General features: G+C 36.5%; 1 protein-coding gene across 1 annotated transcript; it reads right to left on the bottom strand.

The window, feature by feature from the left end:
• Positions 1-1,190: 1,190 nt before the first annotated feature.
• Positions 1,191-3,023, bottom strand: LOC126708285 (uncharacterized). Its single transcript, XM_050408087.1, has 2 exons — positions 2,094-3,023; positions 1,191-1,991 (listed from the first exon to the last, which is right to left on the bottom strand). The coding sequence occupies exons 1-2, from the start codon at positions 3,021-3,023 to the stop codon at positions 1,191-1,193; spliced, it is 1,731 nt and encodes a 576-aa protein (XP_050264044.1).
• Between the last annotated feature and the right edge of the window lie 19,651 nt (positions 3,024-22,674).

Here is a 22,674-nt window from a genome sequence, read left to right as displayed (position 1 = left end):
CCCCATTGCAATAACTTCGTTTTTAACTGAATTGTTTGCTTGACCGGCTTAGTAAAACCCCCATCAGTACATAACATTAAAGGCACTAACAAAGTGCATGACTACATAAGTACAAACTTTAATATCAACTTCTAAGCAAAAAATGACCAATATCATTTGTCTTCTCATCATGGACCTGTTCAACTGGTGACGTTCAGTTGCTTCCAATTAAAGAGGTAGGGATCATCCTGGCTGCGCAACGTATGTCCGTTAGCACCCATCCACCTTGGCTACCGTACCTACTGTAAATAGTTAAAAAATGTTATGTACACTGGACTTATATAAGTTATTAACACGCAACATAGGCAGAACAGGAAAAATTTACAAGACTTACGACGAATAGTGTAACAAAAACAACTGAACAACCTTATTTGCCTATACATGCATGAACACCAGTGTTTGTTTCATGACTAGTCCAAATACTTACTATGGCAATAGAGAACAAAGACACTACTACTGAGTTCTTAACAGTGCCAATTTATATATGACAAAAGTTGTAGGAGATATATGACCTTTACCTATGATGCAGCTCCACCGCTAGTTGACTCCGCATTTCGAGTAGGACATGTTCTACGGTTGTGCCCCTCTTGGCGACACAACCCACATCTTGACTTGGGTCCATTCTCGATCCATAGGGAGGTTGGCAACTCCCTATCATTCTCGTCCATCTCATTGCGGATTTGTGTGGACTTTGGCCGACCTTTGTTCCGGATCAAGTGCGGATTGGGCATCACTACTCTAGTTTCTTCCGGATCCGGCCATGCTAATCTGTCTTTCAACGGTTGGAATACCGGTTCATAGCTATGGAACCTATGACTCACGCTATTGCAAGGATCAATAAACTGCTACGCATCGTGCTTATACTTAGCACAAATTGCTATTACGTGTGAACACGGCATCTTGTATGCTTCCCATTTTCCACATGTGCATGTCATACCCCGAAGATCAACCCTGTGCGTGTGTTGTCTGCCCCCATTACTTAGAGGATTACCCGGTGTGTCAACCTGATATAACTGTGCTTGTGTGCACATCCGTGTCACCATATGGTCCTTTGCCTTCGCTTGGTTTTTTTCGAACTTGTCCATGGCATACTTGCACCATTCTTGACTCGCTTCCAATTGCTCTAGAGCGAGATTACGACAAGCGTCAAACTAGGAGTTTAGTTTGAAGAAGGTGTACCTCACCATTGCCGTGATTGGCAAGCTGCGTGCACCTTTCAGTACTCCATTAAAACACTCCGATAGGTTGGTTGTCATTGCTCCGTATCGACGCCCTCCGTTGTGTGCAAGTGTCCACTTTTCTTTGTTTTCATTTTCCAAGTACCTGTGTGCAGCCGGTTTGACATTGCGAATTAAATCCAGTGTGGCCTGAAACTTTCTAACTTGATTCGCGCTTGTGGCCCTCCATACCATGTTCTTCAACTCCGGAATTTTCCATTTTGTGTTCACATTGCTAACTACATGGCGGAGGCAATACCGGTGATGGGCCTGGGGAGGCTGCAACCAAGTCATCCTTGTGTCATCAAAGCAAGCTTTTATACCCGAATGTCGGTCAGAGATGATGCAAAGATTTGTCCGGTTCGTAACATATCGTTTCAGGCATGCCAAGAACCATCCCCATGTCTCCTTGCTCTCACTCTCAACAACGGCAAACGCGAGTGGATAAACCTCGTTGTTAGCATTCGTTGCCATTACTATCAACAACTTCCCCTTGTACTTGCCATAGAGGTGCGTTGCATCGATGCTTATCACCGGCCTACAATACTTGAACCCTTCTATACACAGACCAAAAGCCCAAAAGGCACAGTTAAATGTGCAAGTTCCCGGCACACTACGGTGGTCGCACTTCAACTGTGTCACTGTGGTTGGATCTGCATCTTTTAACGCTGCCAGGAACCGAGGCAATTCTGCGTATGACTCATCGAAACCACCGTAGATGGTTGCAACGGCTTTCTGTTTTGCATCCCAAACCTTATAGTGAGACGCTCAATGGCCGTGCTTCGCTTGAAGAATACTACGCAGGGTTGCCACTGTTCTTGAAATGTCTTCCCGTACGTATGACTCAAGTGTGATGACAATGAACTTCGAATCCATCATCCTTCCATCATGATCCACTTGGAGTGTCGAGTAAGTGTGGGGACCCTTAGATGTTGTGATCATCCACAGCTTGTGCCTTTTGCTGTAGATAGCTCGAATTGACCACAGACATGCATCGTGTACACACGTTACAACCAGTCTCTCGGGGTCTGACTTCATGTACTTAAATTTTTTATTCAGCCCAACGGAGAACATGGTTAGCGCGTGCTGAACCGCAGCTTTATTCTTGAATAGCATCCCCTTGCTCGGTTCGTCCCCCGGTTGCCAACTCAGCAGACCTGTTTCCAGGGAAGGTGATGGGTCATTAATGTCATCCCATGTGTTTGACGTGAACCATTCGGGGTTAGGGTTCGGATTATTTTCTGGTTGTAGTTCATCTAACAATTCTGGATTCTCTACCGGTCCATCGTTATCAATGAACTCCTCATACACATCTCGAGTCTCATCCATTTCGGTTGCCTCGTCCAAGTAGGTTTGGATATCTTCATTTCGGTGAGTATATCCTTCATCCTCATGGGTATGGATAGACCCTAACACTTCGGCGTCTTCAGTATTGTCCATAGCAACCCCATTCCATGGTTGACAGTTGTAGGGCAAAGATGTCTCGGGTGTAACTGACGGGTGCACAACGGTTACATGAATTGATTCTTGCTCTCCAACTCTACTGCCATATTGCGAACCCCCGTCGACATTGAACCCAACAGTGTGGACAGTTACATACAAGTCAGAACCTATGAATTGCCCTGCCCGCTTTATCACTCCCCACATTATATTTGCATCATTGTCGCATTGTAACGGAATTGAATTGTAGAACACTTGGGTACCTACTAGTTGCTGTGGAGCCCGAAATACAATGGAGATGTCGTGGGTATCCTTGTCTAACCCCATAGTTGACATTATCTTCCGTTTAAGTTTTCTCGTGTGTATCCCACGTTTCACTTCAATAAGCGTCTACTTTTGGTTCGGACCTCGGTATGATAGCCCGTGCAAATCATTAATATATGCCTCCCCGTCGTAGTAAACATAGAAGTAATGTGGACTCATAACGGACCTAAACCACAAATAGTAATAATTGTATCATGCTGCGTAATTTTGTGAAAGCATAGGCTAACTATACATGCCCTATGTACCTAAGCAAATTGTGCTGAACATGCTAAAAATTACTATTGAATAATTATATCGTCTACTCCATCAGAGTTCATTTCGATAACGAAAATGTTTGCACAATGTGGTCAGGTTTCACGCTGGCTATTGTTCAACAAATGAGAACTCAAAAGCATTGCAAATAAGCGAGATAATTCATACCATGCAATATGGACCACATTATTATGGTCATATACCTCCCATTGAAGACCCACAACATTCAACTAATTTATGTTCTCAAAAATTGTACCACATTATTATGTTCAAATACCCCCTATTGAAGACCCACAACATTCATATTATTTGTGTTCTCAAAAATTGTCCACAACAGTATTATGTTCAGATGTCCCCATTCAAGACCCACAAAATTGAAAAAATTCGTGTTGCTCTAAGGGAGATAATTCATAAGCATTGAAATAATTCCTAGCATGCAAAAGCATTGCAAATATCAGTTATATAATTCCTAGCATGCAACATGTACCACATTATTATGTTCAGATACTTAGCATTGAAGACCCACAACATTGAAATAATTTCTGTTCTCAAAATTTGTACTACATAATTTTGTTCAGATACCCCAATTCAACACCCACAACAGCAATAAAAAAATTTGTGTTGTTGTAAAGTGTTACCAAGTAGTATTTACCTATCAACTGAGATGTTGACAGAACAAAGATGAAGTGCACTTTCTTGAATTAGCGTGCTTTGTGCAGATGGTTAATTGAAGGTGAAACCTCTCACTAGCTGTGACACAATGGTTGCAAGCGCAGACCGGTCCACCTCCAGACTTCAGAACGACAGTATCAAATATAATTGGTAAGTGGTCCCAGAAAGTTGGGCGGGTGGGGGGTGTGTTATGGTTGGACAATACTCGGCATTCATGATATCGAGTTATATATAACTCGATTATACTGAAGCCGAGTACTAGTAAAACCGTGTACGTCATGAATATAACTCGTCTCTGCATAAATCGAGTTACATATAACTCGATTCTTCAGACACCGAGTACTATTAAAACCTACAACTACCAGCAGAACGCACAGTGATTCTGAAATGGAGTTAAATAAAACTCGTCCCTGAGGAGACCGAGTATTATTTACTTCACCAAACTGGTCGTTAGGACAGTTGTTTATACTCGCCATTTCGAGAGGCGAGTTATATGTTGTACTCGATATTTGTACAATCGAGTACAGCAGGTATTCCACTTTATATAAGATGACAGCTTCCTCTCTTTGTGGATTGGAACCTTGGCAGAGGAAAACATTCAGACAGGGAGAAGAGAAGCCTCCTTAGCTTCTAGAGGTAACATGCCCACCTTTTTTTGTACTTGTCATTAAATAATTTACTACTGTACAAACCAAATGCTGATGATGCAACTGTTTGTCAGATCTTTTAACAAGAAACGTCAACGTTGCTGCAGTCCACTGGCACCTGTTGGTAGAGCAACATGGTACATTTTTATCTAATACCTCAGTTTCGAAACTTCGTAAGTTCTAACCCCAGCACAACAAATATGGTTTTAACATATAGTGTTGTTGTACGAACTCTTTTAGGGTGGCAGATACTATGTTGTTTTCGTTGGTCGTGCTCCTGGCATATACGACAATTGGGCAGAAGCAAGTAAACAAGTTCATAGATTCGCGAACGCTGAACACAAGTCATACAAGGATCGACGGGAAGCAGAATCTACATACATGGAGTTCATGCAACGTAATGGTAGGAACGTGCAGTATGGTGCTTCCCAATCGTGGACATCTCCTACCATGTCGCCATCAAGTTCTGGAATGGCATCTCAAAGCGAAGGAACTAGCTATTGCGATGGAGACGTTAGGAACAGATTGTTGAGGTATCAGTTAAATGTTGCTATTGAGGAGCGTGACCACGCAAGGAGGATTGCAACCTTGAGTACTAACATGCTAAGTGAAGTGGTAGCCCATGTTATGGGGGATGACGAAGTTCATGATTCGACACGACAAGGAAGCACGAAATGAAGGTGAAACTATGGCTCTTGCTTGTGGCATTTATGAATCTAGTAATACTAAATATATAAATATATGTGTTTTTATGACCCCTATGGCTCACGATTGCAGTACAGATGGGCTAAAGTGTTGTTGAATATATTTTTTGTTTCCCTTTTGAACGTTAATTAGGAATCTGTCTTAGCCTGTTGGCCTGTAATTGCTTGTATTGTTGTTAACATTGGGTATGTTGTTTTGGTAACTGTACTTGGCTTTGGATAGCCAATAAGTATTTTCTCTATATATTTTTTGCGTAGGAAAAACAAAAAAAAACTTGTATATAATTAAGTTGCGAATATAACGAGCAATTGGTTAGTTGTCGTAACGCTAATGTAATATACCCCGTGTCGGTTATGATTTTGCAGCATGACATTGAGCCATATTGGAACATAAAATCCAGATATGCACACCACCTAGCAATGAAACATGTATGGGCATTTGCCAAACTGTTTCATTACGTAATATGCAGTTATTCGACCTTAACATATACAAATGTACATTTCCAAATAAATTTAAACATACTTGGGAAGAAAAAGACCATTTCATTCCTTACTTCAACAGAATTGATCATTTGACTCTGCGTCAAAGAATGTTGACCATTTTTTGTAAGGACCTTTTGCAGATGAGACATGAGGATAAGGATAGACAAAGTCAAATAATATTGTAACTGATAGACTGTAACTGTTTCATGATCATGAAACTGAATTTTATTTTCTCTGTTTTATATGAGGAGAGTTTAAACTTGTACGTAGGTAAGAAACAGTGGATGACCTTTTTGAAGGTTTTTTTATTTATTGTTTTTATTTCTTAAATTTATTTGGATTTTATTTTGTTTTATTTTGTTTTGTTTTTTTTTTTTTTTTGGTAATTGTTCAAAACATCATTGTTGTGATAATTGGATTGAGATAAGAATTGTGCTACGATTATTACAAAATTTTATTTTTCTTTAAATAAAGGTAATTGATTTTTTTTTTTTCAATAACGGCAGATGTGTGTGTTCTTTTTTGGTACCACATTATTAAATTTTTTTTTTTTTATCAATTATCATGGCAGATGTATTCTCAAACAAACGTGTTTGTTTTAATGAAATTTTTTTTATAAGTGAATAAAGTAATTTGAATACCATCAGGAGAGTAATCCTATTTTGTAGGCAATGTTTTGGTGCAAGTTAGACATGTATTTTTACCTTTCATTCAATAGTCAGAACTTAAATATAGACGTTAAGGACATTCACTTAATTAATAAATGGGGACTCCAAATAAGAGAAACCCCAAAACTATTTTAATACATAATCTTAAAAAAACCTCAGGTTCAGTACAAAATGATAAAAACTCGACTAAATACTAAATTTTATAATATTTTATTTTCTGAGATTGCCCCTGACGTTCAGGGAAAGCGCTAAACAACTAATGAAAATTATGAAATACCCTTAATGTAATAAACTTATCTTTATCTCTAATTCATAAGAAATGGTTTAAACTCTTAAATTGATAAAAATTGAAAGCAAACAATGTAATGAAAAAAGTGAACTTCTATAAAAAAAAAACATATGTACCACGGTTATATTTTGAAAAAACAATAAATAAATAAAAACTATCTCGGCCTGTTCTTTGTTGTTTCAAATTCAAAACATAATAATAATAATAAAAAAATTACACTTAACACGTTTGAATTCCACTCCCACATTGTCAAATAACCTGTTATGTTGCCCATGTATGTACATTCAGAATGCAACCATAAATCAAGTAAAAAAAAATAAAATAATGACAAATGCAAATACTTCGGCAATTCTTCCACTAAAACAACTAGTAGTCCAAAATGTTCCACAGTCCATACTAAGTAAACAACAATACCATGTCAAAATTCCATAATAAATAACCAAGTATTCTCCTATTAGATGCCATTTTCAGTTCCATATGAAAAACTAAAACACATAACAGATTAAGATAATAAAAACCCAAAATGATTACATCGCATATGAAAATTATCGTTCATGGCAAAATCCAGTGCCATATCAAAAAGCCTTCAGACATCACTAAGAGACTGGATTAGAAGAGCTGTCTTCCTTGTGCTCATCGTTATTGATCTCCATGCTCTTTTTATCTTCACTGACCGCTTCCAATTGTGGCTGTACAAGGTCTACATCAAATGAATTGAATGAAACATTAAAAATGTATAAACGATATAAATCTGAAATTTAAAATGTGTGCGTAATGAAGCAATGTAAGCAATGAATCAATTAAACAAATAAGTCATTTGCATAGTAGTAAGAAAAAAAATGACTGGTAAATTTTTTGTAGTGTCTACTGTCTGCCAACAAAATCCAAAAACGATTCTAAAAAATATGCATGAATATAATTTGTATTACATTGGTATCAACCATACCATCATGCATAATTTTTCACCAGATTATTCCATTTAAATTCTCGCCAAGATTGTGCACATTCTATATGTTCTATTTTCATAACTCAAATCCTCCGTCCATATAGCAACTTCAATGCCATTTCAACTTTTCTCTACACCACCTCATCATTAATATTTAAAGTAAACATTTTTGTACTTTATGGGAAATCCAGAACCTTTTGGACATATATATTATTATTTTTTTTTAAATCATAAACTTATAACTTTGGATAGCCAACATATAAATAAAAAATGCATTACCTGTAGAAACAGGAATGCTTAGTGGCACTTCCAATTTCTTTCGACATAACTCCGAATGGCGCTTCAAATTATACTGAACAAATGCTCCGTCAGCAATAAATTTCTTTCCACACTGCTTACATTTGCATGAAGGCCGTTCTTTGCCTTTTGTCGGAAGCATCTCAAAGTCACGCCAAACAGCTGAAGTCCTCCTCTTGTAGACTTTGAGCTCAGTCTTTGCCTTCTTTGGCTCGGGAAGGTCAGACACTTCATTAAATTGGGCATCTAAGTCAGGCTGTTTTCCTTTTTTCGTCATGTCAGTGCGAATCATCTCATCACTTTCCATCTAGACCAATTTAAAGAAAAATTATTGATAACAAATTCAGTAATTGTAAGAAAAAGTAAGGACTGACAAATTAATTTAAAATCAACAAAAGGAACAAACAATCTACTATTACTACTTAACAATTAGACACAACTGATTTAATTGGCCAAATTTGGACTAAATTTAACCCACGTATACCTCACCCTGAAAAATTGTGCAAGCATAGACAAAGGCCACAGGCCCGAGCCCAGAACACTGGGACTAATACAATAAGTATGTAGACATACTAAAATTCATAATAAATTTTAGAATTGTATGACGTGGCATATTGTTCATTATGGATAATAAAAGTAATGTCAATATTAAACAACATGAGAATCAATAATAACCTACCAATTTAACATGTGTCAAAATTTGTACCTCTTTGTAACATTACTTTTGTAAGTATTGAATCATATAACTTTAGTACCCTCTAAAGACAAAAAGGGTGAAATTTTAGGTATACAATTTCTGTGTGTCTAGACTTTTTTTTTGTTTTACATCATATAATTTAACTGTTATGATCTCTTCTAAATCGATTTACTTATAAAAATTTGTAAGTATACAACCATATTATTGTGCACATTTTGTTAACATCTATTAGCATCTATTAGAATCTTGACACTAATAAAGACAACATCGTTTTAGATAATCTTACTAAAAAATGTATTTTTTAGTAACATTAATGGTAAAAATGTGTCTGACCACAAGAAAAGAAATAAATTGACATTGTTATAATTGTCGAGATTTAAAATCATAAATGACTAAAAATCAAGAGTCCAATTTAAAGGTGATTAAAAGTACATTTTAGGCACACACACACAAAAAAAAAAAAAAAAATGTATTTGGTCTACTACTCCCAATAAATTGCATTATGAGTTATTTCTAGAATCATAACTTTTGTGCCACAATTTTGATGTGATAGACTGTTATTTGCTTCCTATCACTTTCATATAAACTTCTAACTTTTTCTCCAACACTCACAATTTGTGGTAAAAATTGTAACACGCCCATTGTGTCCCTACATTTTCTCTGTGACTTTTTTCAACTCAAATTATGTTGCATGACAATAAGATAAGTTAACTGAAATGACTCATGGATATATTTGAAATGACTCATGCAAGACCCAATTATTTTGAAATCAACATACAAAATAAACGACAAAGTCTGCTATAAGTACTAAAAAATGGACATGATGATGATTAACACAGTAAACGAAATCTACAATTTAATGAAGCAATTTCATTACTAACTAAACAAAATTGTATGTACATTATGATGGACACAAACGAACGGATCTACAAATATTTTGTTTGAAGATGACAGATACAAAGAAATTTGAAAAGAAATCAGACAGAAAGACCCAATTATTTTAAAATCAACAACACAAATCTATGGACATTACGATAATGAGTAACACAGCAAATGACATCTACACTTTAATGAATCAATTTCACTTCTAACTAAACAAAACAAAAATTATAATGGAAATTCATTATGTCCAGGACATACCTTGCTGGACTAGATTCGGTGGTTCAAAGCTGAAGAAAAATAACCGGTTGGAATACCGGTTGTGAGGAGAAGATAAATCAGAGGGGTCGCCTACGGATTTGAGGGGAATAGTGACTTTGAGAGACATTTTCAGACTAGGGTTTTGGTTTTATAGTGAAGAATGAATCTGTAGTGTACTGTGTACATCAAAGAGGGGCGATTGGAGTTTTGAGGAGATAAGACGAAAATTTACAGAGAGTAATGGTTGACGACGAAAACGACGAGGCAGTCTTCAGATTCAGAATTTCAGAGAGGCGTGAGGGTTCAGTTTCTAGGGGGAAGGTACCTAGACACATAGTTATCAAATAAACCAGTATGGTACACAGGAATTTTATTACAAATTACTCGGCTAAATCATATTCGAGTAAGATACTCGATAACGATATAAGCGAGTCGTAAGTACTCGTCATCGTTAAAACCGAGTTATATGAAAACTGACCGATCACACACCAATCCAACAGCAATCGAGTTGTACAGAGAAGATTGGATGGACTGATGGGATTTCTTGGTTTTAAATTAGTACTCGCTTACAATATACTCAAGTAGTAAGTAGTATGGTACGCAGGAATTTTATTACGATTACTCGGCTACAACATATTTGAGTAACATTACTCGACAAGTTTATCAGCGAGTTATATGAAAACTGACCGATCACACACCAATCCAACAGCAATCGAGTTGTACAGAGAAGATTGGATGGACTGATGGAATTTCTTGGTTTTAAATTAGTACTCGCTTACAATATACTCGAGTAGTAAGTAGTATGGTACGCAGGAATTTTATTACCAATTACTCGGCTACAGAATATTCGAGTAATATTACTCGACAAGTTTATCAGCGAGTTATATGAAAACTGACCGATCACACACCAATCCAACAGCAATCGATTTGTACAGAGAAGTTTGGATGGACTGACGCAGATCTTGGTTTTAAATTAGTACTCGCTTCCAAGGAAATCGAGTACTAAGAAATACTCGACTACTTTTATGTCGAGTTATATAAGTTTTGATTAAGCCAGTTTTTTGTAGGAGATACCAAATTGGTAGGCTTTACCTGCTACCAAGTTCAATCAGTCCGTTGGCATATATAGTAACCAAAGAGCACGACATTTTTTTTAGGGTGGCAATTTTCGGTTGTATTATGTATGTGCAGCTAGTGGATATAATTATTACTTCCCAACTCAATGAAGCTTGGTTGTACGCTTTACCTTCACCCTTGACACTACCAAGTTCAGTCACTTGCATTCTCACAGCTTGGTGCACATACAATGTGTGACTACCGAATGGAGCTAAGACATGAATTTCGTAAGAATTGACCAAACTTTTAATTAAGCTTTAAACCCTTTCAAACCTTTTAATGAAGAGCATCTTTTTTGTAGGAGATAGCACACCATAATACTGTAAGTATTACAATCGTAATTATTATTAAGATTATGATTACAAATATGTAATAATATTGAATACTGGAATTAAATGAACAAAACAATATAAAGATAGTAGTTCATTAGGGGGGGATAAATAGACCGAACTGGAATTTTAGGACAAATATCTTCTCGATCTCTTTCCTTTTTTTTACTTCCCCTTTTGTTTGTTGCAGTTCCCGAAGACCGCTAAAATCTGTATTTTCAATATTACTTCTATACTTTATATAGTTTATATTTATATGATTTATCTATTTAGTTTTTATATATTATGCTCATTCAGCAGATTATCTTGATACGCACATTTTTTGCGTAAGGGTTAAACTTAAAAAATAAATCACGCAAACTAGTCAATGATGACCCTCCATGGATTCACCTATATAAGCCACAGTTAAAGTTGCAAAAATAAGAGCGTGAATATTGCTTGTAAATAATCCAAGTAACATGACGGGTATAGGAACAATCCTCATGGGTACTAGAGAAACAAGAACAAGAACTAGTAATTCATCAGCTAACGTTGCATTCATCTTGAACAAATCCCAACTGTCTAAATTTACACTAGAGTCTTTTGCTTATAAAAGAGACCCACATAAAAGGAAAATTTCAACAAATGTAATGTATAAATTAAACTTCTTCAGTTGTGGGATCTCCATCCATCATCACTATATTGCATTCGTCTAAAGCTGCCTTTGTTCAAATATGCAGATACATAGATACAAAAATCTAGAAATGAACTTTTCCATCGCACATGAAAATATCCACCCTTTGCAAATATAATTGGTATAATTGGTACCTAACTCGAAGCTGACTCAAATATTCATGTACGTCATAAACATGCTTAAGTAGGTTCATTTACAAAATATGTTCCAAAAGCTATGTCTAACATATCCAAAAAATCAGCTGTAAACATATATGCCCTCCAAAAATCTGCTGTCATGTATGCTCTCCAAAAATCTGTCAATCTTTTATGTCCAAAAAATGTTGTCAAAGTTTTATCCGCTAGCTGTTACATGAACAATAACACGTCGTCCAACTACTGTGCAAAAAACAAAGAAAAAAACAAATTGTGGTCAGGTTTCTTTTAATATCAATAGTAGGAACCACTGAAGCCTGCAAAATATGCCACCAAATATGAATCAATAAATAAAAAACAAAAACCAACAACTAAATGACAATATAAGTTTAAACTATACAAAAATCCTTAACGTTTACGCACACCTAAGTCATGCCATATATCCCAACTGTCTAATAATGAGGACATTTATTTTCTCTTTTTTTTTTTTTTTTTGGTTGTGAATTGTAATTATCGAAATTGAACCTCAAAAACTAAAATAAATTAAAAAGTCCAGATATTGGGCAAGGTTTTACCCCCATAAGCTCCACATCATCAACGGCTCAACGATCTTTTCGTTTCCTCACAATTGCCTTCGCCAGTCTCGTCTTACCTGAAATTCAAAGGGATCACACATTACTTGAATGCACACATTCCCTATGCTTAATTTAATTATCAGAAAATGTTTGATCTGAGTACGATCATCACTTAAAGCACACAACATCATATGCAAGTCCTGTGACATTCTATTAAGGTAAATGATAAACAGTTTACATAGCATGGAGGTGCACTGCCTAAATAATAAAATATAATGCAAACTAAGCACAAGATTGTTAATCTGAACAATCTGATGAACATGTAGCAGTTAAGAAATATGCCTTCCTAGCTATGCAAATAATTACTTTATCATTATGAAAATAGAAGACTAGGACATATAATGACATAGTAATAATTCCTTTATGAGTTTTATATGTCTTTTATAATTATGCGCAGTCTATGGATAGCTTCCATGTTTCCATAAATCATGTTATTTACCGTCGTCGGTCCCACAACCAGGGGGATGTATGTCAGTGCGGAGTGATCTTCGCAACCCATGTACCGGCACTATATTCTCACCTTGTATCTGTTCGATTTATGCAGCCGGTTCGTCAGGGTTAGGAAGTGAAGGGTCTTAGGTGGGCTCAGCTTGAACTACAGGTGGTGTCGGTCGGCCAGGGGTGGGTACAAATATACAACCACCGTCGTGGGCAGAGTCGGCAAACAATGGGGGAGACAGCCGAGTGGGTGGCGGGGACCGAGGGCCAGCTTGGGCACAGGATGTGTGTTCTGCACTATTCTCATGGCCAGGGGGGTGGGATGGCTGGGCAGCAGCGTCAGACGTGCATCGCGATGACCCGACACCATCCATGTACATGCCCCAGTCGCCCTCCAACGCCTCATCATCTGCAGAAAAACAGTTGCATTTATTAAGATAACCACAAGGGATTGAGTCATAAAATGTCTTACTATTTGCAGCCTAGATATGATTCAATGGCATTTGACCCTTTAAACTCGCTTAATTTGGGTGCATGAGACCTCTCATATACACACTCACACGCACACAACCAATCATACAAAATGAAGCCTCATGGTTGCTTTCTTTTCTGGTCCAATGTTCTTACTCTGAATTCTGATTGAATGCTTTTCCATTTGCAATGGCAGTATCATATTTTGCCCCAAGCTAGAGAAAATGGGCAAATGCCCATTCCAAAAAAACAATTTAGCATTTTGCTGTCTTTCCCAAATTAATTAGGGAAATACCCCTCTTTTTAAACTCGATTTTCTCTAAAACAAAGTTAAGCCCTATAGTGACATTTTTAAGGATCCTATAGTGACGTTTTAAGGAACTATAGTGGCATTTTATAATCCAATCTTCATGAAGTCGAGTTACATGCAATTTTTTTTCTCTTTTTGTTACCTATAACTCGACTTCATGGAAATCGGATTACAAAACGCCACTATAGGTCCTTAAAACGTCACTATAGAGCTTAACTTGATTTTCAGAAAATCGACTTTAAACAGAGGGGCATTTCCTAATTAATTTGGAAAATACGGTAAAATGCTAGATTGTTTTTTTGGAAGGGGCAAAAGCCAATTTTTTCATACAGTAATTATTTCAACTTTAACAATAACATTTAAGAAATGAAGTTGGCGTTTTAGGATGGAAAAATTTTCTAACTGAGACTGGAGAAATATTACTTCCACTATCAATTATTACAAAATGTTCATAAAAATCAGTTTTCACTATTTTTGTTTTTTTGTTTTTTCTTTATTTCAACACTCTGTATTCATTCAACTGAGAATGGAAGACAACAAAGTCCAAAAACAAAGGTAGAGCAGACCTGAAAACACATAGCAGTTACAAAGCTGATACAATAACAATAAAACATTGTTTCTAACAGAAGATTCAAAATGTGAAGTGTAACCAAGGGCCAAGTGAATACAGTGTAAACCCTATTGTAAAGTGTAAACCCAACATCAGACAAGGGCCAAATGCGTAAGCAATCGCTTGACCCGCACCTAGTGCATGTCGTTCATAGAATCCAATAACTATTGTCTAGTGTAAACCCTTCCCAATAAAACTAATACTTACGCCACCTAGACGAGTTACATATAAACCTTGTTTTGTTGGTAAAATCTAATAAAACTTTGTTTTTAATTCATTATTGGCATATTAAATTAACTATAATAATAAAATTTATAAAACAAAACCTTTGAATTACAAAGTCCAGCTTTGTTTACAAAGTCCAGCTTTGAATTTCCTCATATAATGCTAATTTTATGTTCATGGTCGCGTAGCAATATTTTTAAAAGGAATTACATTGGCATCCATAGTGGTCTGTGCTTTATACGATGAAAAAATGATTTTGCTGGACTTTTGTTTTCATACATAAGCATAATATATTAGCATTGATGTGTATATGTTAAAAGTGGATAATAGTATTGTGATTGTAAGGAATGAATGAAACAAGTTTGCATGTCTTACATTTCAATACATATATATATCGCTTGGAAGAAAAAAGTGCTTATTCCCATTGGTTAATATTTAAAGTGCTTAGTCTTAATTTTTATGATAATTGCAGAACATTGTAACGCTACTAATTATACCATAATTATGAGAAGGAAGTGAAAATTAACACTAAAAACATGTTACCAAACAATATATACTTTGCTACTATAATATGTCCTCTAAATAAATTACAACTGAAAGTAGTAGAAGTTAAAGTCAGTAAGAATTGAAGGTATTAGAGTTGGAAGTTACCCAAGACATCATCATCCTCGTGACCACCTCCACGACCTCCACTGTATGCACGACCTCCACTGCGTCCACGCCCTCTAGACCCACGATCTCCCCCACCACGGCCTGTGGCCTGTGTGCTCGCCTCAGTCACCGTGGCACGCGCATTCTCCAATGCCGCTCGGCTCATCTCTCCGACAAGATCCAGCGTCCTCTTCAGGTGGTTGTACACTGCGGAGTTTGGTTCGCATTGCAATAGTAATTCCACAGTGGACTCAACCTGCGAAATAAAGGAGTCTCGTTAAAACTTCTTTGTTTAGTTTTGTGTTGTGCAACACTAGGCCTTTAAGTCCAAAGCACTAAATCTGTTTTATCTTTTTTTTTTTTTTTAACAAATAATTTATATATATAATTTTTATTGTCCCCCAAATAGGTTGTCGTTGAAATTATATACTATTAATATTTAATGAGACTAACACGAACCAAATTTGGGGTTATGCATACCCATGAAAAAAGCATTGCGATCTATAAGATATTGAAAGAGCTAATCCTACTTGCAATTATCATTTTTACAATATTCCAAGGTATCGCACACTATTGCAATGTCTTTAAAAACTAAATGAAGAAACAAGACAAAAGACAATCTTAAGGAACCAGAGAAGGCTAACCTTCTAGTCTATGGACCTACTAACATAAGTCGTAAAAAGAATATATAATAGGTTGGAGTAAAAGTAGACATTGCAATGGAACCCAATGTTATAAAATGTGCAACAAAGTTTGCAGTATAAAGTATTTGGCTAGTTCCTTTTTTAAATATTTGTCTAGTCTTTTCAAAGAATCAGAGGTACAAACAATATCATTATTACATTTGTTTTCCTAAATAAATGTAAATTAACTAATAATGGGTTGGGCCCTAACTATGAGGAACAGGGCTGGCCATAATCCTAATCGTGTTGCAATATCATATTCTCTTTGTCTATGGACCAAACCCAAATTTATGATAATCCATAGATGTGCTAAACCCAACCCGGTTATACTAATTCAATGAGATTGCTCCACTTATATAGTGTGGCCGCTTACTTTTGTGACCATACCATGCCTCTAACAATCTCAGTTTTAGGGCAAATTTCATATGGAAAACTAAGTGGGGTGATATTACAACAACCACATCAATGAGCTCCTAGCTAGGAAAAAGCCAATGATTAATTATTAAATTCTATCATGAGTACTAATTTAAAATGCAACTTCGATTCACTGTTATTTGACCAAATTTTTCGTTGTAAATTAACATGACCAAGTAACTTACCACTACACACTCTTGGTGTGATGGTCACTCCACAAATTTACTACACTTAAATTAGGTTCATGTAGAATTTTTATCTCAAAAGAAGGGGGAAAAAAGATTAGGTTACTTTCTTCCTCTTCTCTCTCTCAAGAACATTTTTAGGAAGCCCATTATGATAAAAAAAAATCCTACAATTCTGTGTAATTCAATCAACTTTTGCAAGATATGGACTGGGTTTTCCGAGGAAAACACCAAGCTAGCTAGGGACGGTACTTTAAAGTATCCATAACTAATTGGTACTCATTACCGCATGTTCAAAAACAATTTGTCAAACCTAAAAATAAATAAATATATCCTAATGAATATGAAAATGTTCTCTAAAATGAAATGTTCTCTAAAATGAATATCAAAATATTGATCCAATGACTCCATGAATCAAAAAATTCTCATAATGCATGCAGCAACACACATATATTGTCAATCCATAAAAGAAGCATCGAATTGTTGCCTTACCATTATTTCCCAATACGCCGAGTCGCGTGTAATGTACCGTCTCGTTGTCTTTCGGTACGACTCCATGTAAGCAGCAAGGTATGTCGTGTCCCCATCCAATGCCGGTGCATCAGCAATATGTTCCTCTCTATGGGCCCATCGGTCAATGTAGACAACATGCTCTTGCACCCAATCCTTATCTAGTTTACCTTGGAGGGAGATTTTTTGGAGATGAACGGACGTATCTACAATATCCGGTGGCACTTGCTTCATCCCGAACTGACGAAAGACACGTTCGGGATGATGATCCTCTACTATCCAAAAATAGATCAATGGCACATCGGCCCTCCATATTTGTCGGCCGGCAGTGCAATATGGGGGCAACAACTCTAGGACATCGCTGTAGGGCTCCCAGACAACCTGCAGAAATGGTCAACAATAAGATGCCTGCCAACAATAAGAGAAGCTCAGAGTGCTACCAGTGTGGCAGCCACATAATAAAAGGCTATGATGCTTGAATCAGAAAATATGATCAAGGAGAGAATTACTTATTAATTATGGCTGTCACCTTATACCTATGTATGATTTGAGTTCTTTCTTAGATAGAGTTGTTATTTCATGTCATCGAAAACATTTTCTTATCTGTATACGTATTCCTTTATTGGCTCGAGCTATAACTTGCCATCAGTAATCTGTCTACAATTATAGCATGCATGCTTACTTTTTATGTATCATTGAATTTCCAATAATTTTATATTTATGGTCATGAATCATGAACTGCATGAATGTGGTTCCCCACTAATTATCTCTAAGTTTGGCAAAGATTTGTTTGTCGGATAAAGTGAAGGTGACTTGAGAAAATCCTGATATATAATTTAGACTCTCAGACATTGATTCACAATCAAAATTAAACGTAATTCTACCATCAGGAGAATTTCTTATAGTGCTGGATTTATGAGTTAACATATTATTCTTTGCACTTCAATTAGAACAAACAGTATCACTCGACGATCATATGTGGACAACGTGAAGCACGATAGAACAAACAGTATCACTTGTGACATGAAGCGGTAGAATACCTGGTCTGCCCGTATACTCGACAGTGACGCACGATACGCAACTAGCACATGTGTCGCATGCTCTGTCGTGCTCTTCGGCCCCTTCCATCTAGTAAACATATAATTTCAAACAATGCTCATTAGTTATCATGCAAATAATAGATTCCAAATAATTATCATGCAAATATTCATGCCACTGTAGTACATTTTCAGTGTACTTGGGTTGCCTATTCTTTAATAAAAAGTTCTAAAGTTATATATCAAAAAAATAAAAAATAAAAAATATCATGCTAAATTTGGAACTTTTCTTCTCTAGAATGAAAGACAGAAAAAGAGTGGCTCCTTTATTACTACAAGCATTCTTAATATCTTTTTTTTTTTTTTTCAATCTTGGATTCCCATTGGGTGCACCTATAACTTACCAGTTTAAAAAAATAAAAATAAAAACAAGTCAAAATCAATGAGCGACTTATTGTTTTGTAAGAAAGACTAATTGAAAGTCCCAGATTGAAATGAAAGGGGATACTATACTTCCTCCTCAATAAATACCTCTCCATCAAGAATTTCAAACATGAATACATTGTTTAGTTTTTGCAAGGGCCTGACATTCTTTAGTTTTTAATGTTGGGCTAGCTTATGTGTAAACCTAACATATAAGGGTTATTTATTTATATATATATATATATATATATATTAGATTGTTACTTATCAAAAAAATAATATACAAGGTTTTCTTTTGTAAGAGAATAAAAAAATTTAGTAATTAAAAAAGGGGCCAAAACTAATCAAACTGCTCAAAACCAGGAAGCGGTTTGACTGGTTTTGAGCCCTTCCAATTTTTTCCTGGCTTTTTAATGTGGACCATACCAGTCTAGGTCCCAGTTCACTGGTCTGTAGTCCACTGGCCGCTCTGGTCTGCTTTAAAAATTTAAGCTCCTTCAACTTTGCATTGTTGGATAAGTGAATATGGTGCTTTACTCAGGGAAATGACCAATTGTGGAGATGCCTTCTGAGAATTAAATATGAGCAAGATTCCCAGTGGACTATAGACGGAGTAGAATTTCCACACGGAGTGGGACTGTGGAAAGGAATAAGAGCAGGTTTTGGGAGTCCTATAAATTTATTAGATTTCAAATTGGGGATGGCATGATGGTGAGGGTATATGGCTTGATGCATGGTGTGGGAACAAGTCTTTTAATTGGTTAGTTTACGTTAGTTTATGATCCTTTCCAAATTGCAGCTAACAAACATGCTAGGGTTAGTGATTATTTGGATGTTAGGGGTAAAGTAGTGCATTAGTACCCTATCTATGTTAGGCAATTGCAGGATTGGGAATTATTGTCTCCCTGCCCTGTTTGATTTACTGTATTCTCAATGGGTTCAGCTTTGGACAGAAGACAGCATATTGGAAACTAGATAGAAATGGTGACTAACTCCATGTGAATGTATCTTCAATTTCTTGAATTTTCTTTACCCTTTTCGTTTGTAACATTTTGATTCGACAATGGAACCCCACAATCACAAAACCAACTTGTGATTAGGGAATATGGGTCGTTCACGGTGGTGGATAAAGTTGGGATTTGGATAATTTGGTTGGGGTTGGTCTGGTATTTGTCCTTCACCGGGTAGTAGAGCAATTATAGAAATTGTGGATCATTATAGAGAAATTGGAGAAATTGTCACATTGAATACTATTTTATATTATTTATTGACAAAATATAAATTCTCCAATGACATACCGTACATAATTTCATTTAGTATAATTACTTTCTAGTAAGAGTTTTAGCATGATACCAAAATTTATTTCTCAAAAGAATGTAGTCAAAAAAATTTATTTGGACTGAATTCATTCTACCAAAGTTTAAAATCTATTTGCAGTTGTCTCCTCAAATGCTGCATTAGAAGCTACAAAAGGCAGATTGAACCTATGGCATTAGTAAGCATCTCATGACCATGGACCCTTTTAGGACAAGAGGCCAGTCCCTAAGCTAATAGAGGCAATTTTGATTTGAAACAGGCCTATAGCTTCATTAACATATCAAAGTTACCATCAACCCAAAAAAAAAAAAAAATTCAAAGTTACCAGAACTTCCATTACCTTCATAACCATTTACTTGGCAATGTATGCAATTACCAATCCACATAAAATGTTTATGCTACACATCAAAAGTGATACCAAATAATTCACGAGGTCTTTAACCTTTAGACTAAACAACAATGACATATGGCAGAAAAATATTCTACCACCCAATCTAGAGACTGAGATAAAGGAATTCCAAGAATAACAATCATCGATGGAAATGCTAAGAGGATTTAAATTAATTTCTAAGCTCTTACTAACCCACCGTGATGCATATTGGTTAGCCAAGTCCTACAATTAGTGCCAAGGAGCTCTTGACTCATGTACATCTCATATATCAACTTATGTATATTCTATGATGAATGATTTTTGAAAACCAAAAAACCAATACTTCATTTCTAAACACAATTATCAAAAATACATTAGATTGAAATTTGAAGGAGGAATATTAAACCCAAACCATCTGAGAAGTGAAAACCCAAGGTTATCTATGATATCCAACCATCATTATGGGTTTCCACCACTTATTTTACTAAAAATTAGAAAGATCTAGACATAGAGAGATTCTTGACTTAGGGATTTGTTGAAAGTATATGATTTAATCTCTTCTATCTTCTTCTGTATTAGAGGTGTGATATACATGTAATATATACTTATTCGTCTTACCATATAAAAATAGTTAAGCATAGGGTAAAGTTAAGTTATGGCCCTGATTCTATTTTTTATTTTTTGATAATTTCATAGTTGGAGTGGGGGATTTGAACCCTGGATGTCTACGTCGGAAACACTAGGAGGTGCCAATTAAACTACAAGGCTCTTGGCTAGGTTATGGCCCTAATTATCTTGCAAATTCAGAACTACTACCAGGCAGAAAAGGACATTGGCCAAAACAGCTATGCTTTAGCATTGCCAATACATTTTAGCATTTCTAATATTAACTAAATGTAGTAAGATATTGGAATTTAAATTGGAATCAGACTAACCAAAATAATAATAATGCAAATATAATGATTGACATAAGGTGAAGAAATTTGTCTTTCGCAAAGTAGCATGCTTTAATCATAGAAGCAACACAGTCTTACAAATATACGTAGGCACCACAAATCATACCAAACATTTATTGAAAAAAAATAATAGTACTTGACAATTGTATCAAACTACTCAAATAACATACCGATTGGCAAGGGGACCTGCCTCCATTGGCAGTAGTGGCAACCTCATAACAGGGCATATCAATGGGAACCTCGAATACGCCCACAGCTGCACCAACATCACTGCTCCACCAATCTGCTTCGCCTTCGACTCCGATGCCTTGCATAAGTGCCTGTACAACCAGGCTAATGCCCCACTACCCCAACTGTACCTCTTCGCGTTGCTGATTGGGTTTAGGAACTGTAGAGGCAGCACCGACACCCGGTCTGCTGACTTATCCATAAACAAAATCGTCCCCAACCAATCGAGTATGTGATAGCGCGCATGTTGCTGCACTACCTCATCAGTAGCATCCGCAGCTAGGGGCCCACTAAATAGTGCATCCAGCCACGTGAATCTGAGCCTCGCCCCAGCAAGGATAGAGGTGTTCTCATGGGGATGCGGTATCGGGTCTGGTGGACGATGACCCAATAACTCAAGACACAACGTAGGCCAATCCATCTTCATAGCCCCAGTAATTGGCAACCCATCAATAGGAACCCCTAGCATCACCTCAATATCTTGTAAGGTGATGCTCATCTCTCCATGCGGTAGGTGGAATGTGTGCGTCTCCGGACGCCAACGCTCAACTAGTGCTGTGATCAACGCATGATCCACTTCCAAGTTTGGGACCTTGAATAACCCTTCAAAACCCGCCTCAGTTATGTACCGAGCAATCCGTGGGTCAAGCCCATGCTCGGGTAACTTGCAACTTCGGCGTCTGCAGTTTAGCACGCCTGGCACTACCTGCACACGAAAGAGCATTGTCTTAGGATAGTGCACACGAAATAACTATAACAATGCTACATAATAATAATATGCAAGAAACAGTAGGCTAACTAGTTAGTCCCGAACATTTTGCAAAACGTTAGTTACAATGTTAATTGCTTATTCGCTCTACCTCAATAGCAGATATGATCAAATTCAACATCAATGACATTGTTTAAAATTAGCACTAAGGTGATGGGCATCATGTTTTGAAATGAATGAACAAAGTGCCTCACTATGTCAAATGGAGTAGGGAATTAGGAATCAAGGTCGTTAGTTGTCTTATGTGTAGCCACGCGTAATTGTGTGCGCATGTTTGGAAAAAAGAATAGTAGCGGATTCAATTTTTTATTGATTACTATAGCTTCTAAACGACATGTACTGACTTTGAACATTTCTGCTCCATACAATGTTCTT

This window comes from Quercus robur, chromosome 12, assembly GCF_932294415.1.
Source record: "Quercus robur chromosome 12, dhQueRobu3.1, whole genome shotgun sequence".
In the NCBI taxonomy this organism is placed as follows: Eukaryota; Viridiplantae; Streptophyta; class Magnoliopsida; order Fagales; family Fagaceae; genus Quercus; species Quercus robur.
The sequence above is the reverse complement of the archived record's forward strand: the minus strand, read 5'-3'. Positions and strand labels throughout refer to the sequence as shown.

Coding starts and splice junctions, on each gene's coding strand:
- LOC126708285 (XM_050408087.1), bottom strand. CDS start 3,023: ATGGGGTTAGACAAGGATACCCACGACATCTCCATTGTATTTCGGGCT. Junction 1,992..2,093: donor TCATCACACTTGAGTCATAC/GTACGGGAAGAC, acceptor GATGCAAAACAG/AAAGCCGTTGCAACCATCTA.